Source organism: Malania oleifera, unplaced genomic scaffold, assembly GCF_029873635.1.
Source record: "Malania oleifera isolate guangnan ecotype guangnan unplaced genomic scaffold, ASM2987363v1 ctg505, whole genome shotgun sequence".
Lineage (NCBI taxonomy): Eukaryota > Viridiplantae > Streptophyta > Magnoliopsida > Santalales > Ximeniaceae > Malania > Malania oleifera.
In genome coordinates, this window is record NW_026652034.1 from 20939 (window position 1) to 48448 (window position 27510).

Here is a 27510-nt window from a genome sequence, read left to right on the forward strand (position 1 = left end):
CATCACAGGTGGAGTTGTATTTTAAAATATGTTTACAAATAATCTTATAAGGTCATTTAGTAAAAGTAAGTATCCAAGTGTCGCTTATTTTAAACATAATCAAACATCACTTATAACTTTCAACATTTTTCTAGTTCGGCAGTTAGTAAATTCAACACTTTTTTCCGAAAAATATTTCTGCATAAATGGCTCCAAATGATCCCTTAAAAAGACAATGTTATAATAGCATTTGACAATTTTATTTTTTTTTTTTAAATGATAGAAACATTTGAGGTTCTGTTTCACAATTTTTGTTTATTAAATTTTAGTTATTTAAAAAATTAGAAAAATTTAAACTTATTTTTAAATTTTTCATCATTCGGATTAAAAAGTAGAAAGTAAAGAGATTGTATAAATAATTTTTTTCCTAAATTTTAAATCATATTAAAAAAAAAAAAAACTTTTTCATGGTCATGGTAATTCGTCCCAATGTATTGTAGCTTTAATAAATGTCATCTCAGCCATTTGGGAGTCGACGTTCAATTCATCCAACATGTGAAATTTACCCTTTTTTATTCCTTGTCCAAGGTTTACTATCAACTATTAAAGTTTAGTTTAGCCTGGTATGCCTTTTTAAAAGGAATTTTGTAAAAAAAATTAATGAAAATAAATTTTCTAAATAACTGCAAAAATTATTTAACCCCTCCTTGAAAAAGTAATTATTAAAAAAAGAAAATGTTGGGGTTGAGTGTTTAATAAAAAAATTATAAGATATTATTTAAAATAACTAAAATAAGTATATAAATGTATGGATGTTTCTGTTAAATTATTTATCAAAATATAAATTTAATATTTAATAACATAAATTTTAAAAATTAAAATATATGAATAATATGATTTAAAATTATTTTTAAATTATTTATCAAAAAATATTTTTATAAACAAATATTATAAAATTATCTTCCAACCAAAAGCTCACCCTTTGCTTTTTAAAGTTTCAAATTCGTAACTTCTATAAATTTTCCAAAAACACGATACATATAGCTTTCACTTTAAAAAGAGGAAATTGAGCCAGAAAATAGAGATCAAACTCACCCTAAGTCACAACTATTTTAATCTAGTTCCATGAGTCTCCAAGGAAATTGGATTTCTTTTAATTAAGTTGTGCTTGGGCTGGATAAGCATTGTCCCTAAAAATTCCAGCCTTATAGTTGGATGGCAGGCATAAATTAAAATTATATTTCTTTTCGGGTAAACACCCTCATATAGGAGAAAACAAAATGGGCTAAATATATATATATTACGGTTGCTAGTGGAAAGAATAAGAGGAAATGCAACATTTAAAGAGTTCTAATTTTCATAATGGGCTAAACAGTGATTGGGTGAAAAGAAGGGAAATATAAACTCCACTTTCCTATTCTCAAACGCAAGAAATTTAACAAGTGCGACTTTGCATAACAGATGAAACCCTAAAGCAAAAATTATCATTGGTCTTTTATGATGGGGATTGCATTTCCCTGGAATAAAATTATTTTTAATTAGTGCAATGCCCATGCCTCAATTAGCATCCAGCATTTTTGGCAGGAAGGGCAGTCCGGTTGACAAAGCTCCTGCGTGTGCAAGGTTCGGAAAAGGAGCTGATCCACAATAGATCTATAAAAATGCTCTTGTTACAATTTAAGCAAATACTCTAGGTTTATTGGGTGCAATCATACCAGCACTAATCCACCGAATCCCATCAAAACTCCATAATTAAGCATACTTAAGCGAGAGTAGTACTAGGATGAATGACTTCTGGGAAAGTTCTCATGTAGTACTCCTATTTTTAAAAGGATAAAAAAAAAAAAGACAAAAAACACAAAAAAAATCAACTTTTTTAGTCTGAAAAAAATTTACAGGGTTATGTAACAGCCTCTAAATAGAACTCCAAAGAACCTCAAACTTTGACACAAAATTCCATCAAGTGCACTCTAATTAAGTTTGCAGCAAAAAACTGCATTTTGTTCAAAATCAACTGGTGTTCCCCAGGTGAAACAAGTGAGTTTGACTGCAGAAGACTCGTCATGAAGCCAAAAAAAAAAAAAGGAAAATGGATTCTGGAATTATTAACATAAAATTTGGGTGGATCAGGGGCATGCCTTTCTAAAGGACTCGGGATAAATCCATTCTGTTCATTTCCTGACTGCAAGCATAAGTTGTGGCGAGTGTCTCATCGTTTTCAATAACAGATCTCCTAGTTTTCCTGCGTCAAAGAAATAATCAAGCAATTTCAAATAAAGGGCAAGGAGGAAATACAACCACATTCTGAACAATGCTGTAAATTGGGAATTGTATCCAAAAACAAAACAAAAATATTAGCATAAAGAAAAGGAAGGAAACAAAAACAAAAATGACAAATCATAAACAAGTAAGGAAAAAGAATGCAAGACACCAAGTAGATAAAGAAAATTCCATTGTTAAACTGATGTATTAAAGGGAATATGTGACAAAGAACATCAGTCATTTTACATCCAATTTTTAATCAAGGAAAAAAACACATTACAACACAAAAAGGCTGTTCTCAGAAATATTTTTTTAGCTAAAAACCTTAAAGCATATGATATTAGGTTAGGTGGTTGTTAAACATGGTAATGAAGCAATGGTGGCCCCAAGGTCCAAGACTCAACTGTTGCATCCCATGTTCATTTCCGATTACACCTCACAACACCATTGAAATTACTGCTACTGGTACCATGCACTCCAGCTGCACCGGCACCACTCTCAACATTCCCACAACTTTTTTATTCCACAAAATTACAGCTATTATGTGCTTTCTAAACAAGAAGTTGGATTCCACTGCCAGTAAAACAGGTTTGAAGAAACTTATAACACGAGAAACTAGGGATTCAGTAAAATTTAACAAAAGTTCCTATCATCGTTTGCCTGTGAAAAACGAAGAAAATATGTCAGAAACAAAGAAGAAGAAGAAGAAGAAGAAGATTTAGGTTCACCTTCAGGCTTCAGGCTTCACCGCTTCAGGTTCTCTCTCTCGCCTCTTGGTTCTCCTTCAGACTTGGATTGGAGCTAGGATGACATTGGGGCAGCATAGCTCGTGCATTGTGATTTACATAAGCCTGCAAGTTCAGGGTGAACTTCAAGGTTCAGCCATGAGTGCAAACACTACAGATGCTTGGAAATATTTTTTGACATTAAACCCCTCTCAACCACATGATCCCAAAATGGATCTAACAAGCTGTTATCCCCAGCATAAGAATCTCTGAAAGAATGGTATATCTTAACAGTTATCATCAATCTCCTCTTAGCCATCTCATCTAACACATCTGAAGCAGCCATTGAAGTCCCAGCTTTGAAGTAAGCACATGCAAGAGCAGTGTATATAACACTATCTCCTGATAGACCCTTCCATTGCATAAGACCAAATATTCTTTCAGCATAATCGACCTTTCCTTTCTTGCAAAACCTTCTTATAAGTGCCCTATACACTGAGAGGCCAAGGCAGAGACCTCTACTCACAAACTCATCGAGGAGTGTAATAACTGCTTCTTCATTATCTTGGTTGCAGTAACCATCTACAAGCCAAGAATATGTGCAATAACTAGGAGAAAATCCTGCATCAAGCATCTGAAATAAGTGCTCTTTAGCACTGTCCATCTCCAAAACTTTGCAGAAACCATGAATCAATGCCTTGTAAGTAAACTGGTCTGGCTTCAACCCAGCTTCCAATAATTTATTTTTTACTTTCAATGCAGATATCATATCGCCTATCTTGCAATAAGCATTTATCAATGTGTTGCAAGTGACAGTATCTGCATTAACCTTCCTCTCACCCATTTCATTCAAGAGCTTATTTGCATCTCTAATCCTGCCCTCCTCACACAATTTACGAAGGATCGCATTGTAAGTAACAACTCCAGGATACAACCCTTCATCCTCCATTACCTTACGCAATCTTAATGCTTCTTCAAGGTCATTCATTCTACAATACCCATCAATTAGAGTAGTGTATGTAACATGGTTGGGAGAAACGCCTTTGATTTCCTTAAATAGCCTTACAGCTTCTCTCATTCGACCTTCTCTAGAGAACCCATGAATAAGGGAATTATAAGTTACAATGTCACAATGCACTCCTGCTCTTTCCATTCTATCTTGAACAGAAAAGGCTTCATAGTGCATACCCTTCTTGCAATACAATGAAATTAATGCATTGTAAGTGAAAAGATCAGGAACAATAAACTTGTTCTCCATATCACCCAAAACTTGTTCTGCCTTCTCCACATCCCCAGACTTGCAACAAGCATGGATCAACACGTTGAAGATGTGGATGTTAGGAACAACACCCACTCGAAGCATCTTCCTATAAACTTTCCATACCATATCAGTCAATCTCTCCTTCACCAATGAATTTAAAAGCACGGTGCAAGCATGCAAATGGGGTTTCAAGCTCTTCACCCGCATGTGCTCAAAAACGTGGATTGCATCTTGGTTCATCTTTAAGTTCACATAGAAGATCACAAGCCAGCTTAAAATTTGGGAATTCCTATCCGGGTCATCATGCGTATCCATAAGAGCATTCAAAACTGACGGAGACGATAAAAAATCCTTATATGCAATCTTTTCCAGCAAGTTTTGTGCTGTTTTGAAGTGCTTTTGCTTAGTGAGAATGTGAATCATCGTCCAAGATGTTTGCAAAGAATGCTTATAGTTAGGAATGGATTCTACCCATTTAAATAATGCCCAAGAAAGAGAAGAACCATAATCAAATAGTGAGAGATGAAGCAATACCTGGTTCATGATTGTTGAGGTGATATTAGACCCAATCCTGGGTGTCAGGAGACAATTCCAATGTCCCTTCACCGCAATAGCACAAACAGTTTGAATTAAATGAGTTTCAGCATTTAGATAAAATAAGCTAGTCATCAAGACAGATCAGAACTCCGTAGAAGCCCCAATAATTTCATGGGCATGAGCTTTTACTCAAGTTGTGGGTATCATTGACTTGCCTGTCTTCGAATTGTCCTTTCATTCAAGAAACTTCACAAGCATGATTGATTGGGTTGGTGTTTGTCAAATCTTGGGCTAATTGCAGAAAAAGATGTCGCTTGGCAATGTAAAGTCTCTCAGCCATTGTTCATCTTTCAGTCGAGCAAAGAACCCATAAAGTTGCTTCTCAAGAAGCAGACACATTCTGCACCCCAAGTTGGTGACCCACAGGAAAGAACCAAGCCTTCCATGGTTGTCCAGTTCCTCTCCATACCCTTTCCTCTACACCTGCCACCATAAGCACCTTGGCACCTTGTCTCCCAGACTTGGCCGACCAATCTTCAATCACTGAGAAGAAATCTCAAGAAATCATGCAGGGACGGCCCCTTCTCCCTGCGCAGTAGGTGTGAGGTGTGAAAATAAGATACTCCAGCAGGATGAGACTTATTAAGGTTGTGTTTGGGAATGGGAATGTGAATTTGCATTTGACATGTATTTTAAATTCATGTATTTCAGTCTTAAATTTGAAATACATGCATTTACGAATTCATTGTTTGGTAATTCTTAAAGGCTGTGAATTTGAAATGCATGTATTTATAAATTCACTGTTTGGATACCTTAAGAACCTGTGAATTCTGATTTCAATTTAATTATCTAAAAATATATATAATTATAAAAATGCCTCAAATGCAAAACAAAAAACTAACATTCAAAATATCAAATGAGAATTAAAGTGTGTGTGTGTGTGTGTGTGTGTGTGTGTGTGAGAGAGAGAGAGAGAGAGAGAGAGACAGAGAGAGAGATAATCAACCAAATACTTGAACTGAAAATTTAAAATAATATTGTTTTTACAATCCCAATTAAAGAAATTCAAATCTAGTAGAGTTCAATAACAAGTTTTAAAAAAAATGTTAAAATCTAATAATATCATCCCAACACACCACCAAATGGAACATTAGAATATAACATGTCACAAATTGAAGACAAGATAGACTTTCTGAATGCAAAATGATAAGAATTATGAACAAGAAACATAGCAACAAAATTCAATTGGACTATAGGAATGGAACCCTCATTAGTGGATATTTAGCGGTGGCACAAATCCAAACTGAATTTCTAACTCGCTAACATGGGGTAAATGTAACAATATCATGTCAAGTTCACTTCATTTATTCCACTCTTTCGGCTGATGCAATTTTATAAGGCTGATAAGCAAAATGAAATCGTTTTTTTTCTAGATGAAAGCTTCCAAAAAAATGTCCCATAAGAGGCTACAATCAAAGCACTGTCCCAAAAACTGCCTCAGAACAAAAACTCCAGCTGAGGGATGTCACTTAAGTGCCTAAATCAAACAGAAATGAATCAGTAGTCTTTTCAGAAGCCCCAACATAGCACAAAACAAAAATGTATTACTTTATATTTAATGATAGTGGTTGTTATTCATATAGCTTTTTATTTTATCAACAAAGAAAATTTATTAAACGGAGAAGAGCGCAAAGGGAAGCAGACAAAAGATCTCCTTCCACAAACAAAACAAAAGAGAGAGAAACAACCTATTATTGTTAGAAAGCCCTCCAATATATTTGGATATCAACCAGGCAAACTCCTATAAAAAATACAAAAAAACAAAGTTGCCAAACTGCCGCACTGCTCTGCATTTGGATTGTTTGGAGTCTTGCTCCAACTAAACATATAAAACACACAGCAATTACATGTATGGTTTTCATGTATGTTATTCGATTCATAATCAATAAATCTGTGTAATGATATTCTTTGGTATTTTCAGTATACTATTTGCAGGTGGGCCACTGTTTCAATTACATGTCGTAGGTAACTCTTTAATACATATATAAGGCTATCATATTCCAAAAATTCAGCATCATCCCCTTTCATGCAACCAGACACTTTATCTTATTGTATCATTATTTGCATCTTATGTGTGATATTCAGAGAGATGTATACCATCAGCAGTTTTGGAAGTCCCAACATTAGCAATTATAATTAACATTAGCAATTATATTCTAGCATACATGTACTTTGGAAGTTTAGACCATCAGCAGAAAGGATGTATGCCTTAACATAAGGTATTACAAAATCAAGGTACAAACAAAGAAATGAGTTTCGTAACAGCAACAATAACCTGTTAGGGAAGTGAAAAAAGAAATTACAAACTCAATGTACATACAGTATACAGATTTGGCAGCATTATAGTATTATTATACTATTATTTTGAACATTTTTTAATTTCTAGATGATCAGTAATATTTTATTTCTAGAAATGCAATTTCCATTCATGCATGAGATTTTCTACTAGCTAGAGAAGTATCACCTCAAATTCATAGTTCAAATTTGGAAAAAAAAAAATTGGAAATTTTTCTTGAGAATTAATTTTTGACTGGTATAGAAAAAGTCAGGCAGACCAGCCACAGTCGGACGAGTGATTGAATGCATAACAGAACTGCAAAGGCAAGTGGAGAGGCTGATTCAAAAGAAGGAAGACCTCTTGTCAGCTATGAATAATATATTTCCTGCAGGCAATTAGGAGAAGTCAGTACTGCAGAAAATCGAAGGATGGGAAAGGTTCAGAACCCAATAAAACAAAAGAGAGTCTCTGTCATCCCTGGCATTTGAACGTAATAGAAATACCAAACAGACCCCTGCATAAAAGACTGTACCACTAGCAGAAAAATCTAAATTTAAGAAAACAAATTATGCAACATGAAACATATCAATACAGTTACACTGGTAGGAAGTTCTCATCAGCCATAATTAAACCAAACTGGAGAGAAGCAATCAGCTTCTGCTCCAACATCTCTCTCTCGGGATAAACCCAATTACAACAAGTACCTTATCCTATCTTTTTATACCTTCAAAGCAAAGAAAAATTATAATTTTTTTCCTTTATTTTCCCTCTTTATTATAATTTTTTTTCGGATTACAAGCAGGGCAGGATGCATCCATGTGTTACTATTTTTCGGATTACATTTATTCAATCAAGTTCTTTTCCCCCACGAAGAAAAGACCAAAACCAAAGGAGGACTTGAATTTACGCCAATAATGAGAGCAATCGCGGTGATCATTTGTGTATTTTGGATGCAGTCTGTTGATATGTGAAGTTAACAATATTAGGTAGTTAGTTATGAAGTTAGCATGTTAGTTAAGAAGTTATTTTATTTTACTCCTTGTATATAAAAGCTTAGATTTCAGCTGTATACACAGTACTGAATTTTATCAAGAATGCAGAGTAAATTTTTCCTTTCTCTCAGCTTCTTTCATTTCCCTCTACATGATTGATCTCAGTTTATTTTTCCACATGGTATCAGAGTAATTATGAGATCATTTGCTGCTCTTCCAATCCATTTTACACAAGCTGGTGATTCAAGAGGGAGTAATCAATTCTGGCGATTGAAGCCAGCCTCCTCAATTGAAGGTCCCAGGAGTTTCTTGAGACTAGAAGGAAGGTAACTTGATTATCATTAATGGCGTCCTCTTCCTCTGTCTCCTCTGTCAATCCTGCAGATGATTCTTCAAGTCCTTATCATCTCAATAATACTGAAAATCCTGGCATTCAGCTGGTTACACAACCTTTAACTGGAGAAAATTATCATGCTTGATGTCGATCAATGCAAATTGCTCTACAATCAAAGAATAAGCTTGGTGTTAGGGGTTGACAGTGTGACCTCAATTAAATGGGGAGGAGAGATGTCTTCACTTGCCCTTGTCAAGGATTTTTATACTGGATGTTGAATTATTCGGATGATAGCTCATTGGTTGTCATGTTGATTGAATATAACAACTAGTTCCACATGTCATTGAGTATGAAAGTCGTTTGTCTTCATGAATTCATTATTGTTGGAACTGAAATTTCATGCCTATGATGGCTTTTGAAAACTTCTCAAGTGTTCATGGCAGCCGGATTGAATGTGTAGTTGTTGGCTGACTCATCGAGGGAGAGCCTCGACGAGTGCCGCGCGGCCCGTTAAGTGAGTTTAAATTGGCAATCCGTGACAGTTGGTATCAGAGGACGGTGTGCGTGAACCCGATGGGCGTGAACACTCTAAGTTGGAAAATGAGAATTTAAAATTTTGTAAAATAGAACGATGTGGAGGCATGTAAAGCAAGGGATAACTCAAGAGAAAGGTGTGCCAATAGAATTTGAAGCCGCCAAAGAGAAAATTGATTTTGAAAATAGAACTGTGGAACTAGAGTACCTCACTCCATGTATAAGAATCGCTGGTATGGAGTAGTTGGAAGCCTCGAGAAAAGGGTGAAAAATATAGAGGGCATGTTGCCATCTCCCATCTCTTGAAGGAGAAAGACAAACAGAGTTTGTGGTATTCGAAAAGAGGATTAAGCAGTCGGAAACTCATTCAGGGCATGATGCCATCCATAATCCCAAGAAATAGTGCCAATAGAGCTTGAGGCCTCCCCAATAGAGCTTGAGGTCTGCCAGAGAATATTGAGTTATTGGAAGCCTTGAGTAGGCTGAAACATATCGAGGGTGTGATGCCATTCATTGTCCTAAAGGGTAGTGCCAATAGAGCATGAGGCCTCACTGCAGGAAACAGACCAATAGAGCTTAAGGTCTGTCAAAGAATATTAAGCTGTCAGAAGCCTTGAATAGGTTGAAAGACATCGAGGTCGGATGCAATCTAGAATCCCATGGGTTTGTGCCAATAGACCTTGAGGCCGCCCTACGGAAGTTAATTGAGATCGTTGCTTATATTGCGCGTACAAAGGATGGAAAAAGAATCCATGACAATTTGATGGGTAAGTGAGCAGAGGACTTCCAGTAAGACTACAGAGAGAAGGTAATGGTTCACACCAAGCACCCAGGAAAGTAGGCAAGGTGCCACACAAAAGTGCAAAGGGAAGGCAATGTGAACGCTGCGCGCTCTGTAAGTCAACGTGGTAGAGAAAGAGTAATAGTTCACACCAAGCGCCCAAGAAAGTAGGTAGGGTGTCACACCAAACGCTAAAGGGTTGGCAGGGTAAATAATATATGCTTCGGTTGGTATGGCAGAGAAACGATAATGGTTCCCACCAAGTACCTAGGAAAGTAGGTAGCGTGACACGCCAAACACGCGAAAAAGGGTAGGTAGGGTGAACGCTGCACGCTTTGACCAAGTTAAGATAGATAATTGCAAGCCTTTGACGACTTGAACGACGCTACAATGAGAGTTTCAGTAGATTTCAATACCCAGAAGACAACCAACTGAAATGGATGAGTCATAGACCCTTTTCATTTCTTTACCAGTCGATAATCATAGATACCTCACATAGTTGATGAGTCGTATCCTTTTTTAGATCCTTAACTATCTGTTGTCAAAGTCATCTCACACAATCGATGAGTCTTATCCTTTTTCATTTCTTTACCAGACAGTTGTAGTAGTTACTTCGAACAGTGGGTGAGTTGTATCCCTCTTCAGTTCTTTATAAGTCGGTGGGTGTATTTCTCTCATACCGTTGATGAGTCATATAGAGTAGATACTAAATACGTAGAGTATAACCTAGTAGACATGTAGTCAATGACGAAGGTCACCAACAACAAGAGTGGAAAGTCTTCTTACAAATACATCGACAAGGTTGTCGATAGAGTGAGTGGGGGAGAATGTTAGGGGTTGACAGTGTGACCTCGGTTAAATGGGGAGGAGAGATGTTTTCACTTGCTTTCACCAGGGATTTATATACTGGATGTTGAATTATTTAAATGATGGCTCGTGTGGTTGTCTTGTTGATTGAATATGACAACTAGTTCCACATGTCATTGAGTATGAAGGTCGATTGTCTTCATGAAATCATTATTGTTGGAAACTGATATTTCATGCCTTCAGCTTTCAAAAACCTCTCTCTCAAGTGTTCATGACAGCCGGATTGAATGTGTAACTGTTGGCTGACTCATTGAGGGAGAGGCTCGACGAGTGACGCACGGCCCATTAATTGAGTTTAAATTGGCGGTCCGTGACACTTGGCTTCATCGATGGAAGTCTTACCTTGCCATCTGATTTTTCATACCCAGCACATAATGCTTGGTTATGGTGTAATGATATGGTCTTCTCATGGTTACTCAATTCTGTATCAAAAGAGATAGTAGCGAGTTGTATCTATATTGATACTGCAAAAGAACTTTGGTGTGATTTGCAGCAACGTTACCTGCAAAACTAATGCACCATGAATTTTTCAGATTCAGAAGGAAATTGGAAATCTGGTGCAAGATGATCTCTCCATAAGTACATACTTCACTCGTTTGAAGACTCTTTGGGATGAATTGATGAATTACATGCCCTAGCCTCCTTGTGGTTATTCAAGAAATTGTAATTGTGAAGTCTTGAAGGCTGTTCTTGAATATCGGCAACGAGAATATGTGTGTGTTTCATGATGGGACTTAATGACACTTATGCAAGTGTTCGATCTCAGATTTTGCTGATAGAGCCAATTCCTGATATGAACAGAGTTTTTTCTTTGATCCTACAAGAAGAAAGACAGCGCAGTGTTCATCCTAATGGAAATTTGTCAATCTTGATTCTATTGCTCTGGTTTCTACTACTCAACAACAGAATTTTCAAAAAAACAATTCAAGATATAAGGCCTCTTCGAAGCCTAAACCCGTGTGTAGCCACTGTGGCATGATGGGGCATACCAAGGAGAAATGCTATAAACTTCATGGATGCCCTCCTAGTTACAAGTGTACAAAGTCTCAAATTAATTATGTTAATGGTAATTTTTCTAATACCATTTCACAGGGAGCACAAATTTCTGAAGGATCCTCATTGCCTTTTACTCAAGAGCAGTGTCAACAGCTTCTCTCTATGCTTGATTCACATAATTCCGCAATTAAACCTATAATGGTTCATCAAGTAGGAGTGTTCATCAGCCATTGTAAAACTCACTAGCAATTGTCAACGTGCTTAGCCTACTTGCCTCCCTCGCTAAGTACAACATGTCAACGGAAGATTTGTTAATGAATTACGTTTGCTTCAATGTTTACTGCTAGTTTGTCACGACTTTCATGAATTGATTATTGTTTCCACTGCTATCTGAATGAATGTTAATAAAAGTGCTTCGTGAATGAATGTTGGTAAACGATACGCTGGCTAGTTAAGCAAGAGTGCTTTAGCTAGCGCCGCACAGCCCTTCACAACAGTGTGAAAATAGTTGGACCGTGACATGTTGTCACGAACAAAGCTTGTTCAGGGCATTATGCTTGCCTGTGACCGCTTATCTAGTGTACTTAGGATGGGTTTCCATCATATAAATACTAATGTAGGGTTATTTTCTACTAGTAGAGTCTTTGTAAGCCAAATAAGGCAATATGACTCCTTGATCACTTTGATGTTTCCTAGTGCCAGAGTAGGAATAGCCCAGAAAGCTCTTTAGGGGAGGGTGAGTTTTCATCAGTCGTTGTAAAACTCACTAGCAATTGTCAACGTGCTTAGCCTACTTGTCTCCCTCACTAAATACAACATGTCAACGGAGGATTTGTTAATGAATTACGTTTGCTTCAATGTTTACTGCTTGCTAGCCACGGCTTTCATGAATTGTTTACTATTTCCACTGCTATCTAAATGAATGTTAATGAAAGTGCTTCGTGGATGAATGTTGGTAAACGATTGGCTGGCTAGTTAAGCAAGAGTGCTTTAGCTAGCGCCGCACGGCCCTTCACAACAGTGTGAAAATAGTCGCACCGTGACATTTGGTATCAGAGCTGAGTCGGTGACACTTGGTGAGAGCCCAAGGTTGAGTTGCTACGTGAATTCGATTGCCTTCGTTGTTGGATTTGGGAAGCTTTGGTAAGTGACCATGGCACACTGCTGAGAGGATCAGCGTGCTGGAAGCACAGGTTGAGACAACAACCAACACTATGGCCGCAGAGGTGGCCCAGATGAGAGAACTTGTTGATGAGGTGATGGGATCACAAAAACATCAAACAGGTTTCATAGGCGACTTGTCAAAGGACTTTCGCCACACAGTTGAAACTTTGTAGTCGCGGATAGCTGATCTTGATGCAAAGGTGAATCTGATGGTTCTTGCTATGGGGAACTCCAACACTACAGGAGTTAGCAAGACCAAGGTGCCAGAACCCAGGACATATGGGGGTGCCCGAGATGCCAAGGAGTTAGAGAACTTCTTGTTTGATGTGGAGCAGTACTTTCGCGTTGTGAGGATAGCCTCAGAACAGGCAAAGGTCGATACTGCGATCATGTACTTGGTGATGCCAAACTGTGGTGGCGTACCAAGTACAGAGAAATTGAAAATGGAAGCTATGTAATTGATAGTTGGGCAGACTTGAAGAGAGAGCTCAAGGCCCAATTCTTTCCTGAGAATGTTGAGTATAATGCAAGGAGAAACTGAGAGATCTCAAGCATACGGGGTCGATCAGAGAATATGTGAAACAATTTTCTGCTTTAATGTTGGATATTCGGGATATGTCGGAGAAGGACAAGTTGTTCTATTTTCTTGAGGGGATGAAACCGTGGGCAAGAATTGAACTTCATAGGCAAAGGGTTCAAGACTTATCAACTGCACAAGCGGCTGCAGAACACTTGACTGACTACGCTGGTGATGATACCGCTTCGTCCAAACGGTTTGGCGGAGAGGGAAACGGTGGAAATTCTTTCAAGAATGGCAAACCCAAGAGTGGGGGAGCGGACCCTAACCCATCAACCTCAAAGAAAGTTTCTTCGTCTCAAGGGTTCAACACACCCAATGGAAAGGGGAAGAGTAAAATTTCGTGCTACTTGTGTAGTGGGCCTCATAGAGTTTTTGAGTGCCCTCACAAAGCATCACTTAATGCCTTACAGGCTTCCATTGTAGAGCAGGAAGTGGAAGACGATGAGGAAGAGGATGGTGCCCCGAGGGTGGGTTCAATGCGGCTAGTGAACGCATTGGAAAAGTAGGCAAAAACACCAAAAGTTACACGAGCAAAAGGGTTAATGTTTGTGGACTTGAGGATAAATGGGAAGAGTACTTGCGCTATGGTGGATACAGGGGCTACTCATAATTTTGTTTCGCAGTTGGAAGCATGGAGACTCAACTTATCCTTAGAGAAGGATACAGGACGCATGAAAGCAGTTAACTCTGTAGCCCAGCCTACTCTAGGAGTAGCCAAGCAAGTGGCTATAAAGCTTGGACAGTGGGAAGGTAATGCGAATTTCACAGCGGTGCCATTGGATGACTTTCCAGTCATTCTATGAATGGAGTTCCTAAGGGAGACGAGGGCAGTGTTGATGCCTTCAGCTAGTTCCCTGTGTCTGATAGAAGATCACTCGTGCATCGTGCAAGTCGTTGCAATGAAAGGAGACGACCGGAAGTCCCTTTCAGCCGTACAACTCAATGAAGGATTGGGTAAGGGTGAGCAAACACGTTTAGCCATGGTGATGGTAGACAAATAAGTAGGCCAAGAGCTAGAGCCTACGACCATCCAAGCGGTGTTGGATGAGTATGAGGAGGTGTTGCCAGATAAGCTGCCTCACAATTCGCCTTCACAACGGACTATGGAGGATGAGATCGAGTTGTTATCAGGAGTGAAACCACCTGCTAAAGGGCCATGTCGGATTGCACCTCGAGAGATAGTAGAGTTGGGGAAACAACTTGATGAATAGGAAGCAGGATGTGTTGACCCTTCCAAAACACCGTTGGGAGCATCGGTGTTATTTCAGAGGAAACATGAAGAACATCTACGGAAGGTGTTCGACAGGCTGAGGGGAAACAGTCTGAATGTGAAGAAGGAGAATTTCTCTTTCGCTCGACAAAGCAACAAATTCCTTGGTCAAGTGGTTGAACAAGGTCATATCCGGAGGGGTATGGAGAAGGTAAGGATGATTCAAGAACGGAAGATCCCCACGACAGTGAAGGAGTTGCGTTCCTTTCTTGGCCTTACTAAACTTTGTAGGAAGTTCGTTAAGGGATATTCGCGGAGAATGATTCCAATGACAGGACTACTGGGGAGGTATTATTGGCCGCACACGCCGGATGATGTGGTCGATTATACCAAAACTTGTCTCACTTGCCAACAAGACAAGGGGGAGCAGAAGAAGTACGGTACTTTCATGGCCGCACCGAAGTATTGTTTGGTAGAGGGGACGACACAATTGTTCCTTGTGACTATTGTGCGATATTGGGGTTTTTTCCAAGTTATTATTTGTGACCAAGATTTAATGTTCACTGACAACTTCTTGACAGAGTTTTTCAGGATATTCAAGTCACATATTGACATCTCTTCGTGTTATCACCGACAGACAGACGAACAGATGAAGAGATTCAGAGAGCTGCTAGATGAATACTTGAGCCATTTTGTCAATGACAACCAGAAGAATGGCGTGCAACTACTTGATGTGGCTCCATTTTGTGGCAACGCCCAAAGGTGCTCAACAACCAACAAGAGCCCTATTGAGCTTGTTACAGGCCAGCTGCCGCTGTTACCTCACACAGTGGGCAAGCCGTATAGACGAAAGAGTCCCAAGGTGTGCATCTTCACCAGAGAATGGAGACTGAATGCAGAGTTTGCCTAAGCCTATCTGGAGAAAGCTTCTAAGCAGATGAAGAAGGGGGCAGATCAGGAGAGAAGACCGCAGTTTCATGTCAATTGCCTCAAGCCATTCAACGCCAACACCAACGACCTGAGCAGAAGTCAGTCAAACAGCACAGAGTTGAAGACAGTGCAACTTGACAGACATGAAGTTGAAGAGATCCTTGCAGATAGAAAGTTCATATCCTCAAGGAAGAAGCGATAGAAGTTTGTAGTGAAATGGAAGTGCCTTGATAACAAAGAAATCAGCTGGATTTCTGCGGAAGATTTGAAGCCATTCATGGACAAAGTTGAAGTGTACCTATCGCCAAAAGTCTACGAGGACGTCGACCGCATAAGTGGGGAGAATGTCACGAGCTAAGCTTGTTCAGGGCATTATGCTTGCCTGTGACCGCTTATCTCGTGTGCTTAGGATGAGTTTCCATCATATAAATACTAGTGTAGGGTTATTTTCTGCTAGTAGAGTCTTTGTAAGCCAAATAAGGCAGTATGACTCCTCGGTCACTTTGATGTTTCCTAGTGCCAGAGTGGGAATAACCCAAAAAGCTCTTCAGGGGAGGGTGAGTGTTCATCAGTCATTGTAAAACTCACTAGCAATTGTCAACGTGCTTAGCCTACTTGCCTCCCTCACTAAGTACAACATGTCAACGGAGGATTTGTTAATGAATTACGTTTGCTTCAATGTTTATTGCTTGCTTGCCACGGCTTTCATGAATTGATTACTGTTTCCGCTGCTATGTGAATGAATGTTAATGAAAGTGCTTCGTGGATGAATATTGGTAAACGATAGGCTAGCTAGTTAAGCAAGAGTGCTTTAGCTAGCGCCACACGGCCCTTCACAACGGTGTGAAAATAGTCGGACCGTGACAAGTAGGTACTCAGCAAAATTCTCAAACATTCCTTAACCAATCAGATATATTACCTTCTCCTCAACTTAGTATCTTCACTGCTATTAATTTTCAACATTTCTCTTCATTCATCAACAAGGTTGAAAACAACTCTTCTAAGGCACCTTGGATCATTGATAATGGTGCAACTGACCATATGGTCAGCTCTGTTTCTTTCTTACATTCATATTCACCTGTTCAATCTACTTTTGAGACCCTTCCAAATGGTCACAAAGTCAGTGTTACACACATAGGCATAGTCAAAATTTATGATACTTTAACCCTGACTAATGTTATATGTGTTCCATCTTTTTCATTCAATCTTTTATCAATTAGTAAGCTTGTTCATTCTACTAACTATGTTGCTGCTTTCTTGAATAAATCATGCTTCATTCAGGACCTATGTGCATGGAGGATGATTGGTCTGGGTGAACAACGAGATGGACTTTATTACTTGCTGCCATCTAAGCCATCAGCATCTGTTGTAGCTGATGTTTCTATTTCAAATGTATTTTCTGTAGCTAATGTTTCTGTAGCCAATACAATTGTTTCCAATCCTCATCCTTTGACAAATGGCATTATCGTCTACATCATCCATCACATGCTAGACATTGTTTGTTGAATAAACACGATTTTGTTATCAATTCTCCTTGTGCAAATGTTTGTGATATATGCCATTATGCAAAACAAGCTCGTTTATCTTTTCCTCTAAGTAATTATGTTACTACAGCACCATTTGAAATCATTCATACTAACATATGGGGTCCTTTTTCTACTTCCACCTTGGAAGCTTTTCAATATTTTCTTACAATTGTGGATGATTTTTCACGGGCAACTTTGGTCTATATGCTGAAACATAAATCTGAAACTCGACCTAAGCTACTTTCTTTCTTTGTTCTTGTTGATGTTGAAACACAATTCAATCATAAAGTTAAAACCATTTGAAGTGATAATGGTCTAGAGTTCAATATGACCAATTATTATGCTTCTAAGGGTATCATTCATCAAAGCAATTGTAATGCAACTCCTCAGCAAAATGGGATTGTGGAAAGAAAACATAGATATTTGTTGGAAGTGGCTCAAGCTCAGATTTCAAGTAATCTGCCTTTATGTTTCTGGGGTGATTGTGTCTTAACAGCTGCTTATCTTATTAACAGATTACCCACTCCACTTCTTTCAAATAAATCTCCTTACGAAGTGCTCCTCTAACAAACCTTCTTACTCTCATTACAAGGTTTTTGGGTGCCTTTGTTTTGCTAGTACTCTTTCTGCCCATAGAAGCAAATTTGATTCCCGAGCTTGCAAGTGTTTGTTTCTTGGTTATCCTTTTGGTGTAAAGAGATATAAACTCTATGACTTACATTCTCATACAATTTTTTTGTCTGGGGATGTTGTTTTTCATGAAACCATATTTCCCTATAGGTGTAATCCTGCTCCTTCTTCATCACAACCTGTAGTTTCTTTAGATTCTTTTGTTTTACCAGTTCCATTTTCTGATTCTATCTCAGATTCCAGCAACACACAACCACATCATCCTTCTCCAAGTACTAATTCTGCCACTGATAATGTTCTTCCGCTTCGAAGGTCCACTAGACAGAGACATCCCCCAAATTATTTGCACCGGTATCATTGTCATCTCAGCAGTTCTGCTTCAGACCTTGGTTCCCTTGCAGCAGTTGCTCCTTCCAAGGTATGTACTTCTTATCCTTTGTCTTCTTATCTTTCTTACTCCAACTTGTACTCTACATACAAAGCCTATACTATTTCCTTGTCTTCCAATATCGAACCTAAAACTTTTTCACATGCTATGCAATTTCCTCATTAGCGTCATGCTATGTCAGTTGAATTAGCTGCTCTTGAAGAAAATCATACTTGAATTCTCACTAGTTTACCTCCTGATAAACATCCTATTGGGTGCAAATGGGGGTACAAAATTAAATATAAGTCAGATGTTACCATTGAAAGATACAAAGCTTGACTTGTAGCTAAGGGGTACACTCAACAATAAGGTTTGGATTTTCTTGATACTTTTTCTCCTGTTGCTAAACTCACTAGTGTTCATTGTTTGCTTGTTATTGCTGCTGTGAAAGGTTGGTTTTTACATCAATTACATGTTAATAATGTTTTTCTTCATGGAGATTTAGATGAAGAAATATACATGTCACTTCCTCCAGGTTATGGAAGTGAGGGGGAGACACGAGTATGTAAATTTTCTTAAGTCGTTATATGGACTCAAGCAAGCTTCTCGCCAATGGTTTCACAAGTTATCACATTGTCTTTTGACTCATGGTTTTTCACAATCTAAGTGTGACTACTCTTTGTTTACTAAAGTTACTACAAGTTCCTTTATTTCTTTGCTTGTTTATGTGGATGATGTGATAGTAGCAAGCAATGATATTCAAGTTATGCAAGACATCAAGAATGTTCTTCATGCTGAGTTTAAGATTAAAGATCTTGGAGAATTGAAATACTTCCTTGGATTGGAAGTGGCTCAAACATCTAAATTCATTTCTGTTTGTCAAAGGCACTATGCTCTTGAAGTGTTAACTAATTCAGGTTTCATTGGTTGTAAACTAGCTAAACCACCTATAAATCCTAACTTGCACTTTACTAATGCAGACTATGGTTTATTAGAAGATCCTACCATCTATCGAAGGTTAATAGGGAGGTTGCTTTACCTTACTATTATCAGGCCAGACTTGGCATATTCAGTCCATATTCTGGCTCAGTTTATGGATAAGCCAGCACAGCCTCATTTGGATGCTGCATATCAGGTGTAGAGATACTTAAAAGGGACTCCAGGGCAGGGCATATTCTTATCTACATCTTCATCCTTACAATTGAAGGCTTTCACAGATTCAGATTGGACAACAAGTCCTGAAACAAGAAAATCAATTACAGGATTTTGTGTTTTCTTGGGTGATTCTCTTATTTCTTAGAAATGAAAGAAACAAAACACTGTATCAAGATCATCAGCTGAAGCTAAATACAGGGCTCTTGGTTGTACAGCATGTGAATTAACTTGATTACTTGTTTTGCTTAAATAATTTGGTATCCATCATACCTCACCAGCATTGCTTTTCTGTGATAGCAAAGTTGCTCTACAAATAGCAACCAACCCAGTGTTTCATGAGAGAACAAAACACATTGAGATTGATTGTCATTTGGTTAGGGAGAAAATTCAAGCTGGAATACTACATACTCTTCCTGTGAATTCAAAGCATCAATTAGCAGAATTCTTTACCAAGGCATTGGCATCACCACAGTTTATATATTTCCATTCCAAGATGGGAGTGATAAATGTTGAATTCCGCAGGTGTGGAGCCGCAGACAGCCGCACCAAAACCAGCAACCATCTTTGACACTGGAGATGGACGGCCACCTGCTCTGCAGGCTTTGCTGAAATTGCAAGCTACCATATTTGAATATTGCTCCCCCCTCTTGTATATATATATGTGTGTGCAGCAGAGAGTTGTGAGAGTGTGTGTATTGCAGAGTGCAGAGTGCAGAGAGCAGAGAGTTGTGGTGAGAGAGAGAGTTGAGCAGTGGCTCCTCCGTGTGTTATTTCTCCCAGATTATAGTGCAGTGGTGTGCTCCCGTGGACGTAGGTCAGTTTGGACCGAACCACGTAAATCCGGTGTTCCTTGTGGATGTGTATGATTTTTTTTTTTGTGCGTGATTATTACTCCAGGTCGGTTTATTCCCCAACAACTGGTATCAGAGCTTTGGTCGGAGTAAAAATAGCCAGATCAAGAAAAATTTCGGTTTTTTGAGCCCCTGTCCAGTACCTCAAAATTTAATTTTGAGGCTACCATCGAAGTCCTCTCGCCGAGACGAAGCCAACGGCAGTAACCGGAGCTCAAACAGAGCTCAGACGAAGCCGCACGCGCCCACACGCGCCGCCAACGTCCAAAGGACGTTCCCACGCGCCCTCACGCGCTCCCACGCGCCGGCGACAGGAAGGGAGTGGTCCTCACGCGCCCCCACGCGCCGGCGAACGTCCGGCGACCAGAAGAAGCTTGAAGACGCTGACGTCAGCGTCCACGTCAGCGCCGCGTCAGCCAGGCCCGCCACGTCAGCGCTGCTGCGTCAGCGCCACGTCAGCTCCAGTCAGCGCCACGTCAGCGCCAGTCATCTGCCACGTCAGCCGCCACGTCCACGCCACGTCAGCACCACGTCAGCGGTGGGCCCCAGTGCCACATCAGCAGTGGACCCCACAGTGCCACGTCAGCAGTGGGCCCCACAGTGCCACGTCAGCAGTGGGTCCCACGTGCCACGTCAGCAGGGTTGACCAGGTTTGACCAAAAGTTTGACCGGGTTTTTTGAAGCCATTTCGGGTCCGTTTTTCGAGCGGCTTAAGCCATTCCTAGGGTTTTCGACCGTTCCGGATCCAACCGTGCTGTCCGATTGAGCTAATTCCATCTCTAGATCAGTGAATCGAGATGTCGAACCAGAAAAGCTCTCACATCGAGATGTTTGACGGCACGAACTTCGGTTTCTGGAAAATGCAGATCGAGGATTTCTTGTTTGGTAAGGAGTTACACTTACCACTGATGGAGAAGCCAGAATCCATGAAGGAGAGCGAGTGGGAGTTGCTTGACCGAAAAGCCCTCGGAGTTGTGAGGATGACGTTGGCAAAGTCTGTTGCCTTCAACATCAAGCACTTGACAACCACCAAGTCCCTTATGGATGCGCTATCGAACATGTATGAGCAGCCATCAGCCGCAAATAAGGTACATCTAATGAAGAGACTTTTTACCATGAGCATGTCTGCAGGTGAAAGCTTCAACAGACACTTGAATAATTTCAACGAGTTGTCGGATCAACTCGCCTCGGTCGGGATTACCTTTGACAGTGAGATCCGTGCTCTATTAATTCTCAGCCAGCTGCCTGAGAGTTGGAAAGGTATTGTAACTGCGATCAGTAGCTCTGCAGGAAAATCGAAGCTGAAATACGACGAGGTTATCAGCATGATTTTGACAGAGGAGATCAGAATGCAATCGAACAATGCCTCCACTTCAAGTTCAGCTTTGAATGTGGAAAGCCGAGGAAAGGGAAGCGGGCATGGAAGATCTAACAATCGTGGCAGATCCAGGACTAGGAGGTCCAAATCCAGAGATTCCAGAGGTACTCAGGACACAGGTTCTCAGAGCAGAAAAGTTATTGAGTGCTGGAACTGTGGAAAGACTGGTCATTACAAGAACCAGTGCAGAAGTCAGAAGAAAGATACGAGGGCAAAGATAGAAGCAAATATTGCTTCCGAGAACGATGATTTGTTGATCTGCTCTTTGGAGAGCAAAAGGGAGTCTTGGGTGTTAGACTCTGGAGCTTCATTCCATGCCACTTGCAGCAGAGATTGCCTGGAGGAGTATACATCAGGTAATTTCGGTAAAGTATATCTGGGCAATGATCATCCTTGCGACATTGCCGGAAAGGGGACAGTAAAGATCAAAATGAACGGGTCAGTATGGAAGCTGAAGGATGTCAGACATATTCCAGACCTGAGGAAGAATTTGATCTCAGTCGGTCAATTGGCAGATGAAGGTTATAACACATCTTTCATTGGTGATGAATGGAAGATTTCGAAGGGTGCATTGACAATTGCTCGAGGTAAGAAAAGTGGCACTCTTTATGTAACTCCTGATACATGTATGTCTATTACAGTTGCTACAGAAAATGATGATAGCAACCTATGGCATCAACGACTTGGACACCTGAGTGAGAAGGGACTTAGGGTGATGCACTCAAAGGGTAAGTTGAGTGATTTACAGTCGGTGAAGATTGACACATGTGAGGACTGCATATTTGGGAAACAGAAAAGAGTTAGTTTCCAGGCAAATATCAGTACCCCGAAGAAGGAGAAACTTGAGCTAGTCCATTCAGATGTATGGGGACCAACAACCGTTTCGTCTACAGGAGGAAAGCATTACTTCGTCACGTTTATCGATGATCATTCACGGAAGGTATGGGTTTACTTCCTGAAGTATAAATCTGATGTTTTCAATGCTTTTAAAAATTGGAAAGCGATGGTAGAAAACGAAACTGGTTTGAAAGTCAAAAGGCTGAGAACTGATAACGGTGGAGAATATGTTGACACCGAGTTCAAGAATTTCTACTATGAGCACGGCATCAGAATGGAAAGAACTGTGCCAGGTACGCCTCAACACAACGGCGTAGCCGAGCGGATGAACAGAACGTTGACAGAAAAAGCCAGAAGCATGCGTATGCAGTCAGGCTTGCCAAAGATGTTTTGGGCACATGCAGTCAACACAGCAGCTTATTTGATTAATAGAAGTCCTTCAGTACCATTGGACTATTGCCTACCAGAAGAAGTTTGGAGTAACAAAGAGGTAAGACTTTCACATTTGAAAGTTTTTGGTTGTGTTGCATATGTACATATCAATGATCATGTCAGGGATAAGCTGGATCCGAAATCCCGGAAATGCACTTTCATCGGTTATGGTGGAGATGAATTTGGATACCGCATTTGGGATGATGAAAACAAAAGGGTGATCAGAAGCAGAGATGTGATTTTTGATGAAAAGGTGATGTACAAAGATAGGCACACAGCTGAATCCACCGAACCAGTTCAGAGAGAACCAACCTGTGTAGATACGGATAATGTCCCAGAATGTATGGGAACACAACAGCAGAATGCCGAGAATCCTCAGGCAGAGGAACCAGTGGAGCAATTCGTCACACCACCGCCTCCTACTCCAGCTCCGGAGCTTAGGAGATCTACTCGGCCTCATATACCAAACAGAAGGTATATAGATTATTTACTTCTTACAGATGGAGGAGAGCCCGAATGCTATGATGAAGCATGTCAGGCAGGAGATGCGAGCAAGTGGGAGCTTGCAATGAAGGACGAGATGAAGTCCCTCACCTCCAACAGAACGTGGGAACTAGCTGAGTTGCCCAAAGGTAAGAAGGCCCTTCGCAACAAGTGGGTGTACAGAATCAAAGAGGAGCATGATGGCTCCAGAAGATACAAGGCTCGGTTAGTAGTTAAAGGCTTCGAGCAGAAGGAAGGAATTGACTACACCGACATTTTTGCACCAGTTGTGAAGTTGACAACCATCAGATCTGTTCTGAGTATTGTTGCCTCGGAGGGCTTACATCTTGAGCAGTTAGATGTGAAGACGGCATTTCTTCACGGTGATCTTGAAGAGGAAATCTACATGCATCAACCAGAAGGATTCTCAGAGAAAGGTAAAGAGAATTTGGTGTGCAGGTTAAAGAAGAGCTTGTACGGTCTCAAACAAGCTCCCAGACAATGGTACCAGAAATTTGACGGCTTTATGCACAGGAATGATTTTACAAAGTGTAACGCCGACCACTGCTGCTACTTCAAGAGGTATCAGTCTAGCTATATCATTCTGTTGTTATATGTGGATGACATGTTGATCGCAGGACCAGATATAGAAGAGATCAGGAAATTGAAGCAGCAATTGTCAATGGAATTTGACATGAAGGACTTAGGCTCAGCGAAGCAGATACTTGGGATGCGAATCTCCAGAGATAAGCGACAGGGAACATTGCAGCTATCTCAGTCGGAATACATTGGCCGTGTTCTACAGAGGTTTAACATGAGCAACGCCAAAGCAGTAAATACACCTTTGGCAGGACACTTTCGCCTCTCCAAGGATCAGGTTCCCCAGACTGATGAAGAGAAGGACTTCATGGCTAAGGTACCTTATGCCTCAGCCATTGGAAGTCTCATATACGCTATGGTTTGTACGAGACCGGACATTGGCCAAGCAGTGGGAGCAGTCAGTAGATTCATGTCTAATCCAGGGAAGACTCATTGGGAAGCAGTGAAATGGATCTTCAGGTACCTCAAAGGCACTATTGATAAATGCTTATGTTTCGGCAAAGGAGACTTGAAAGTCAAAGGATATGTAGATGCCGATTTTGCTGGTGAAATTGATCACCGCAGGAGCACCACCGGATACATATTCACTGTTGGCACAACAGCTGTTAGTTGGATGTCGCAGATACAAAAGATTGTTGCCCTATCCACTACAGAAGCTGAGTACGTAGCAGTGACAGAAGCTAGCAAAGAGATGATTTGGCTTCAGGGTTTGTTGACAGAGCGTGGGTTGAAGCAGGAGAGGAATGTTTTGTACAGCGACAGTCAGAGTGCGATACATCTGGCAAAGAACTCAGCATTTCATTCCAGAACCAAACATATCGGATTGCGTTATCACTTCATCAGATCTCTATTAGAGGATGGAGTACTGGCACTTGAAAAGATTCAAGGCAGCAGAAATCCAGCTGACATGTTGACAAAGGTGGTAACTACAGAGAAACTGAAGTTATGCTCAACTTCAGTTGGTCTTCATGATTGAAGACATACATGAGCACAACATTTGCATATACACTGGTTGAGATGCTGTCTCCACCTCCAAGTGGGAGATTGTTGAATTCCGCAGGTGTGGAGCCGCAGACAGCCGCACCAAAACCAGCAACCATCTTTGACACTGGAGATGGACGGCCACCTGCTCTGCAGGCTTTGCTGAAATTGCAAGCCACCATATTTGAATATTGCTCCCCCCTCTTGTATATATATATGTGTGTGCAGCAGAGAGTTGTGAGAGTGTGTGTATTGCAGAGTGCAGAGTGCAGAGAGCAGAGAGTTGTGGTGAGAGAGAGAGTTGAGCAGTGGCTCCTCCGTGTGTTATTTCTCCCAGATTATAGTGCAGTGGTGTGCTCCCGTGGACGTAGGTCAGTTTGGACCGAACCACGTAAATCCGGTGTTCCTTGTGGATGTGTATGATTTTTTTTTTGTGCGTGATTATTACTCCAGGTCGGTTTATTCCCCAACAATAAATATATACACTCCATCTTGAGGGGGAGTGTTGATATGTGAAGTTAACAATATTAGTTAGTTAGTTATGAAGTTAGCATGTTAGTTAAGAAGTTATTTTATTTTACTCCTCGTATACAAAAGCTTAAATTTCAGTTGTATACACAGTACTAAATTTTATCAAGAATGCAAAGTAATTTTTTCCTTCCTCTCAGCTTCTTTCTTTTCCCTCTACACGATTGATCTCAGTTTATTTTTCCACGCAGTCTTTGCTTTTCCTCAAAACTTATCACTCAATTTAAAGGGTATTCGTCTTTTCACTCACTTCACTATTATAAAAAAGGAAAGGCAGATTCCATAAGCTTTAGTTGTTTCCTAAGATTCTCCGAATGAAGGAATAGAATGCACAGGGCCATTATTCACATCATGACAATCCATTTGACCATCATATGTATGTCCGGCAGAGAGAGAGAGAGAGAGAGATCAGATGTACCTGAAGTGAAAGAGTTGGGAGTACTCCGCAGTCTGCACACATATGATCGCACACAAGGATTGGACAGAACGACGAGGATGCAGGGGAAAACAGCTTTCCCGTTGAAGGTTCGAGGGAGAGACGAGCAGCTTCACGTTGGAGCTTCGAGGGATCGTCAAGAGAAGGGATGGGGGGGGGGGGGTGGTGGAAGAGGGAGCAGCTCTGCGCTTGGAGATTCGAGGGATTTCTGTCGAGAGAGCTTCAAGCCTTCAAGAGAGAAGCCGAGAAGGGATACAGATTTAAGATTCCCAAATTCAAATACATCCTTCCAAATTCACGTCGCCAAACAGACCACAGGTTTTTTTTTTCTCAAATTCAAAAATATAGAAAATGCGTAAAAGGGAAGGTTGCAAATTAGTTTCCAAAATCATTTAGGCTGTTTGTAACTCACAAAATATTAAAGAAAGAAAAGAAAAATGTAAGGGAATTCTAATTTTTATGTTTAGTTATTAAGAAAAATGAGAAAGAGTATCAAAAAATATACTAAATTTATAAATAAAAATTTAATTTTACATATCATTAATATTTACTTTTTAATTTTAATTATATTAAAATAAGCTTTCATTTTTTATAATATTAATAGAGAAGGAAAAATAAGAAAAAAAATTTGATAAGAAAAAATAAGTTTACTCCTTATTTTTCTTTTCTTTTTTTCATGTAAATTTCTTGATCCAAATGGACCCTTAGGCCCGTTTAGAACTCAAAAAATATTTTAAAAAGGAAGGAAAAATATCAAGAAATTCTCATTTTCATGTTTGGTTATCAAGATAATGAAAAAGAAAATGAAAAATATATCAAATTTATAAATTAAATTTTGAGTTTACACATTCTAATATTTAGTTTTTCATAATTTTTAGTCATATTAAAACAAACTTTCATTTTGATAATATCTAATAGAGAAGGAAAATATAAGAGAAAATCAGTTTTCTTTTTATTTTTTTTTCCTTTCTCGATCTAAAATCTTTGATCCAAACAAGCTCCTAAGGAATATAGCATTTATGTGAGCATAATAATAATAATAATAATAAGGTTCCATTCTACTCAAAATCTTTCACTAATTTAATTTCCTAAAATAATTCAAATAAAAATTTCCCATTTGATGAGCATAATGCTCAAATTTTTGAATAAATTTACGAGAAATTATGCAAGAGACCTCTCTCTCCACATGTTCATGCACCTATCTACTAGATGTTAAATATATGACAAATTGATCTTACATTAATTGATATCAAGTATGCAAAGAGAGACTCATTTTCAATATGTTGGAAATTTATAAAATAAACACAGACAAAAAAGTCTCCTAATGTTGAAACAATACAATGAGATTCACAAGAGCAATGACCAAGGAGGCCTAAAATTACCATCCAAGGGCATCTTCTTCCAAGATTTTAATAAAACATGTGCGCCATTTAATCTATTTTTAGAATTTCTCATTTTAGATTATCTGGATGCAAAGCACATGCATTTTACTATCCTTAGCCAATTATTCAACTTGGTTTACTTTTCTGACACTCTAGGTTAATTAAGCACACAAACTAACTACTTGAAAATGACCATCTCTCTTTTTTTTCTTACATATACATCTCCATAGTTGTCATATATATACCCATATATACATATCCATACAAATGTATGTATGTATATATATATATATATATATATATATATATATATATATATACACTCACATAGTATATATATTTGTTATCTGAAAAAAAGTTCGAAAAATGCTTGTTTAAGTTTGTGGGTAGGGAATTTAATGGCCTTGCATGCGCTTCAAAGAAGGATTTTTTGC

At 39.4% G+C, this 27510-nt stretch overlaps 1 protein-coding gene across 5 annotated transcripts; it reads right to left on the reverse strand.

Moving 5' to 3' along the window:
- Window positions 1-1921: 1921 nt before the first annotated feature.
- LOC131147204 (pentatricopeptide repeat-containing protein At5g38730-like) lies at window positions 1922-26010 on the reverse strand. 5 transcript variants are annotated; one of them, XR_009134650.1, is made up of 5 exons: window positions 25677-25974; window positions 7380-7487; window positions 4762-5352; window positions 2970-4629; window positions 1922-2221 (listed from the first exon to the last, which is right to left on the reverse strand). XR_009134650.1 is itself a non-coding variant. In XM_058096974.1 (4 exons), the coding sequence occupies exons 3-4, from the start codon at window positions 4894-4896 to the stop codon at window positions 3139-3141; spliced, it is 1626 nt and encodes a 541-aa protein (XP_057952957.1). In that variant the 5' UTR covers window positions 4897-5352; window positions 7380-7487; window positions 25677-25974; the 3' UTR covers window positions 2417-3138. The 5 variants fall into 5 exon arrangements, 1 of the variants encoding a protein (XP_057952957.1); XR_009134648.1 differs by having other exon boundaries at window positions 2970-5352; window positions 25677-26010; XR_009134649.1 differs by having other exon boundaries at window positions 2970-5352; window positions 7356-7487; window positions 25677-25979.
- Window positions 26011-27510: the final 1500 nt, after the last annotated feature.

Coding starts and splice junctions, on each gene's coding strand:
- LOC131147204 (XM_058096974.1), bottom strand. CDS start 4,896: ATGACTAGCTTATTTTATCTAAATGCTGAAACTCATTTAATTCAAACT. Junction 4,630..4,761: donor CCTCAACAATCATGAACCAG/GTATTGCTTCAT, acceptor ATTCTCACTAAG/CAAAAGCACTTCAAAACAGC.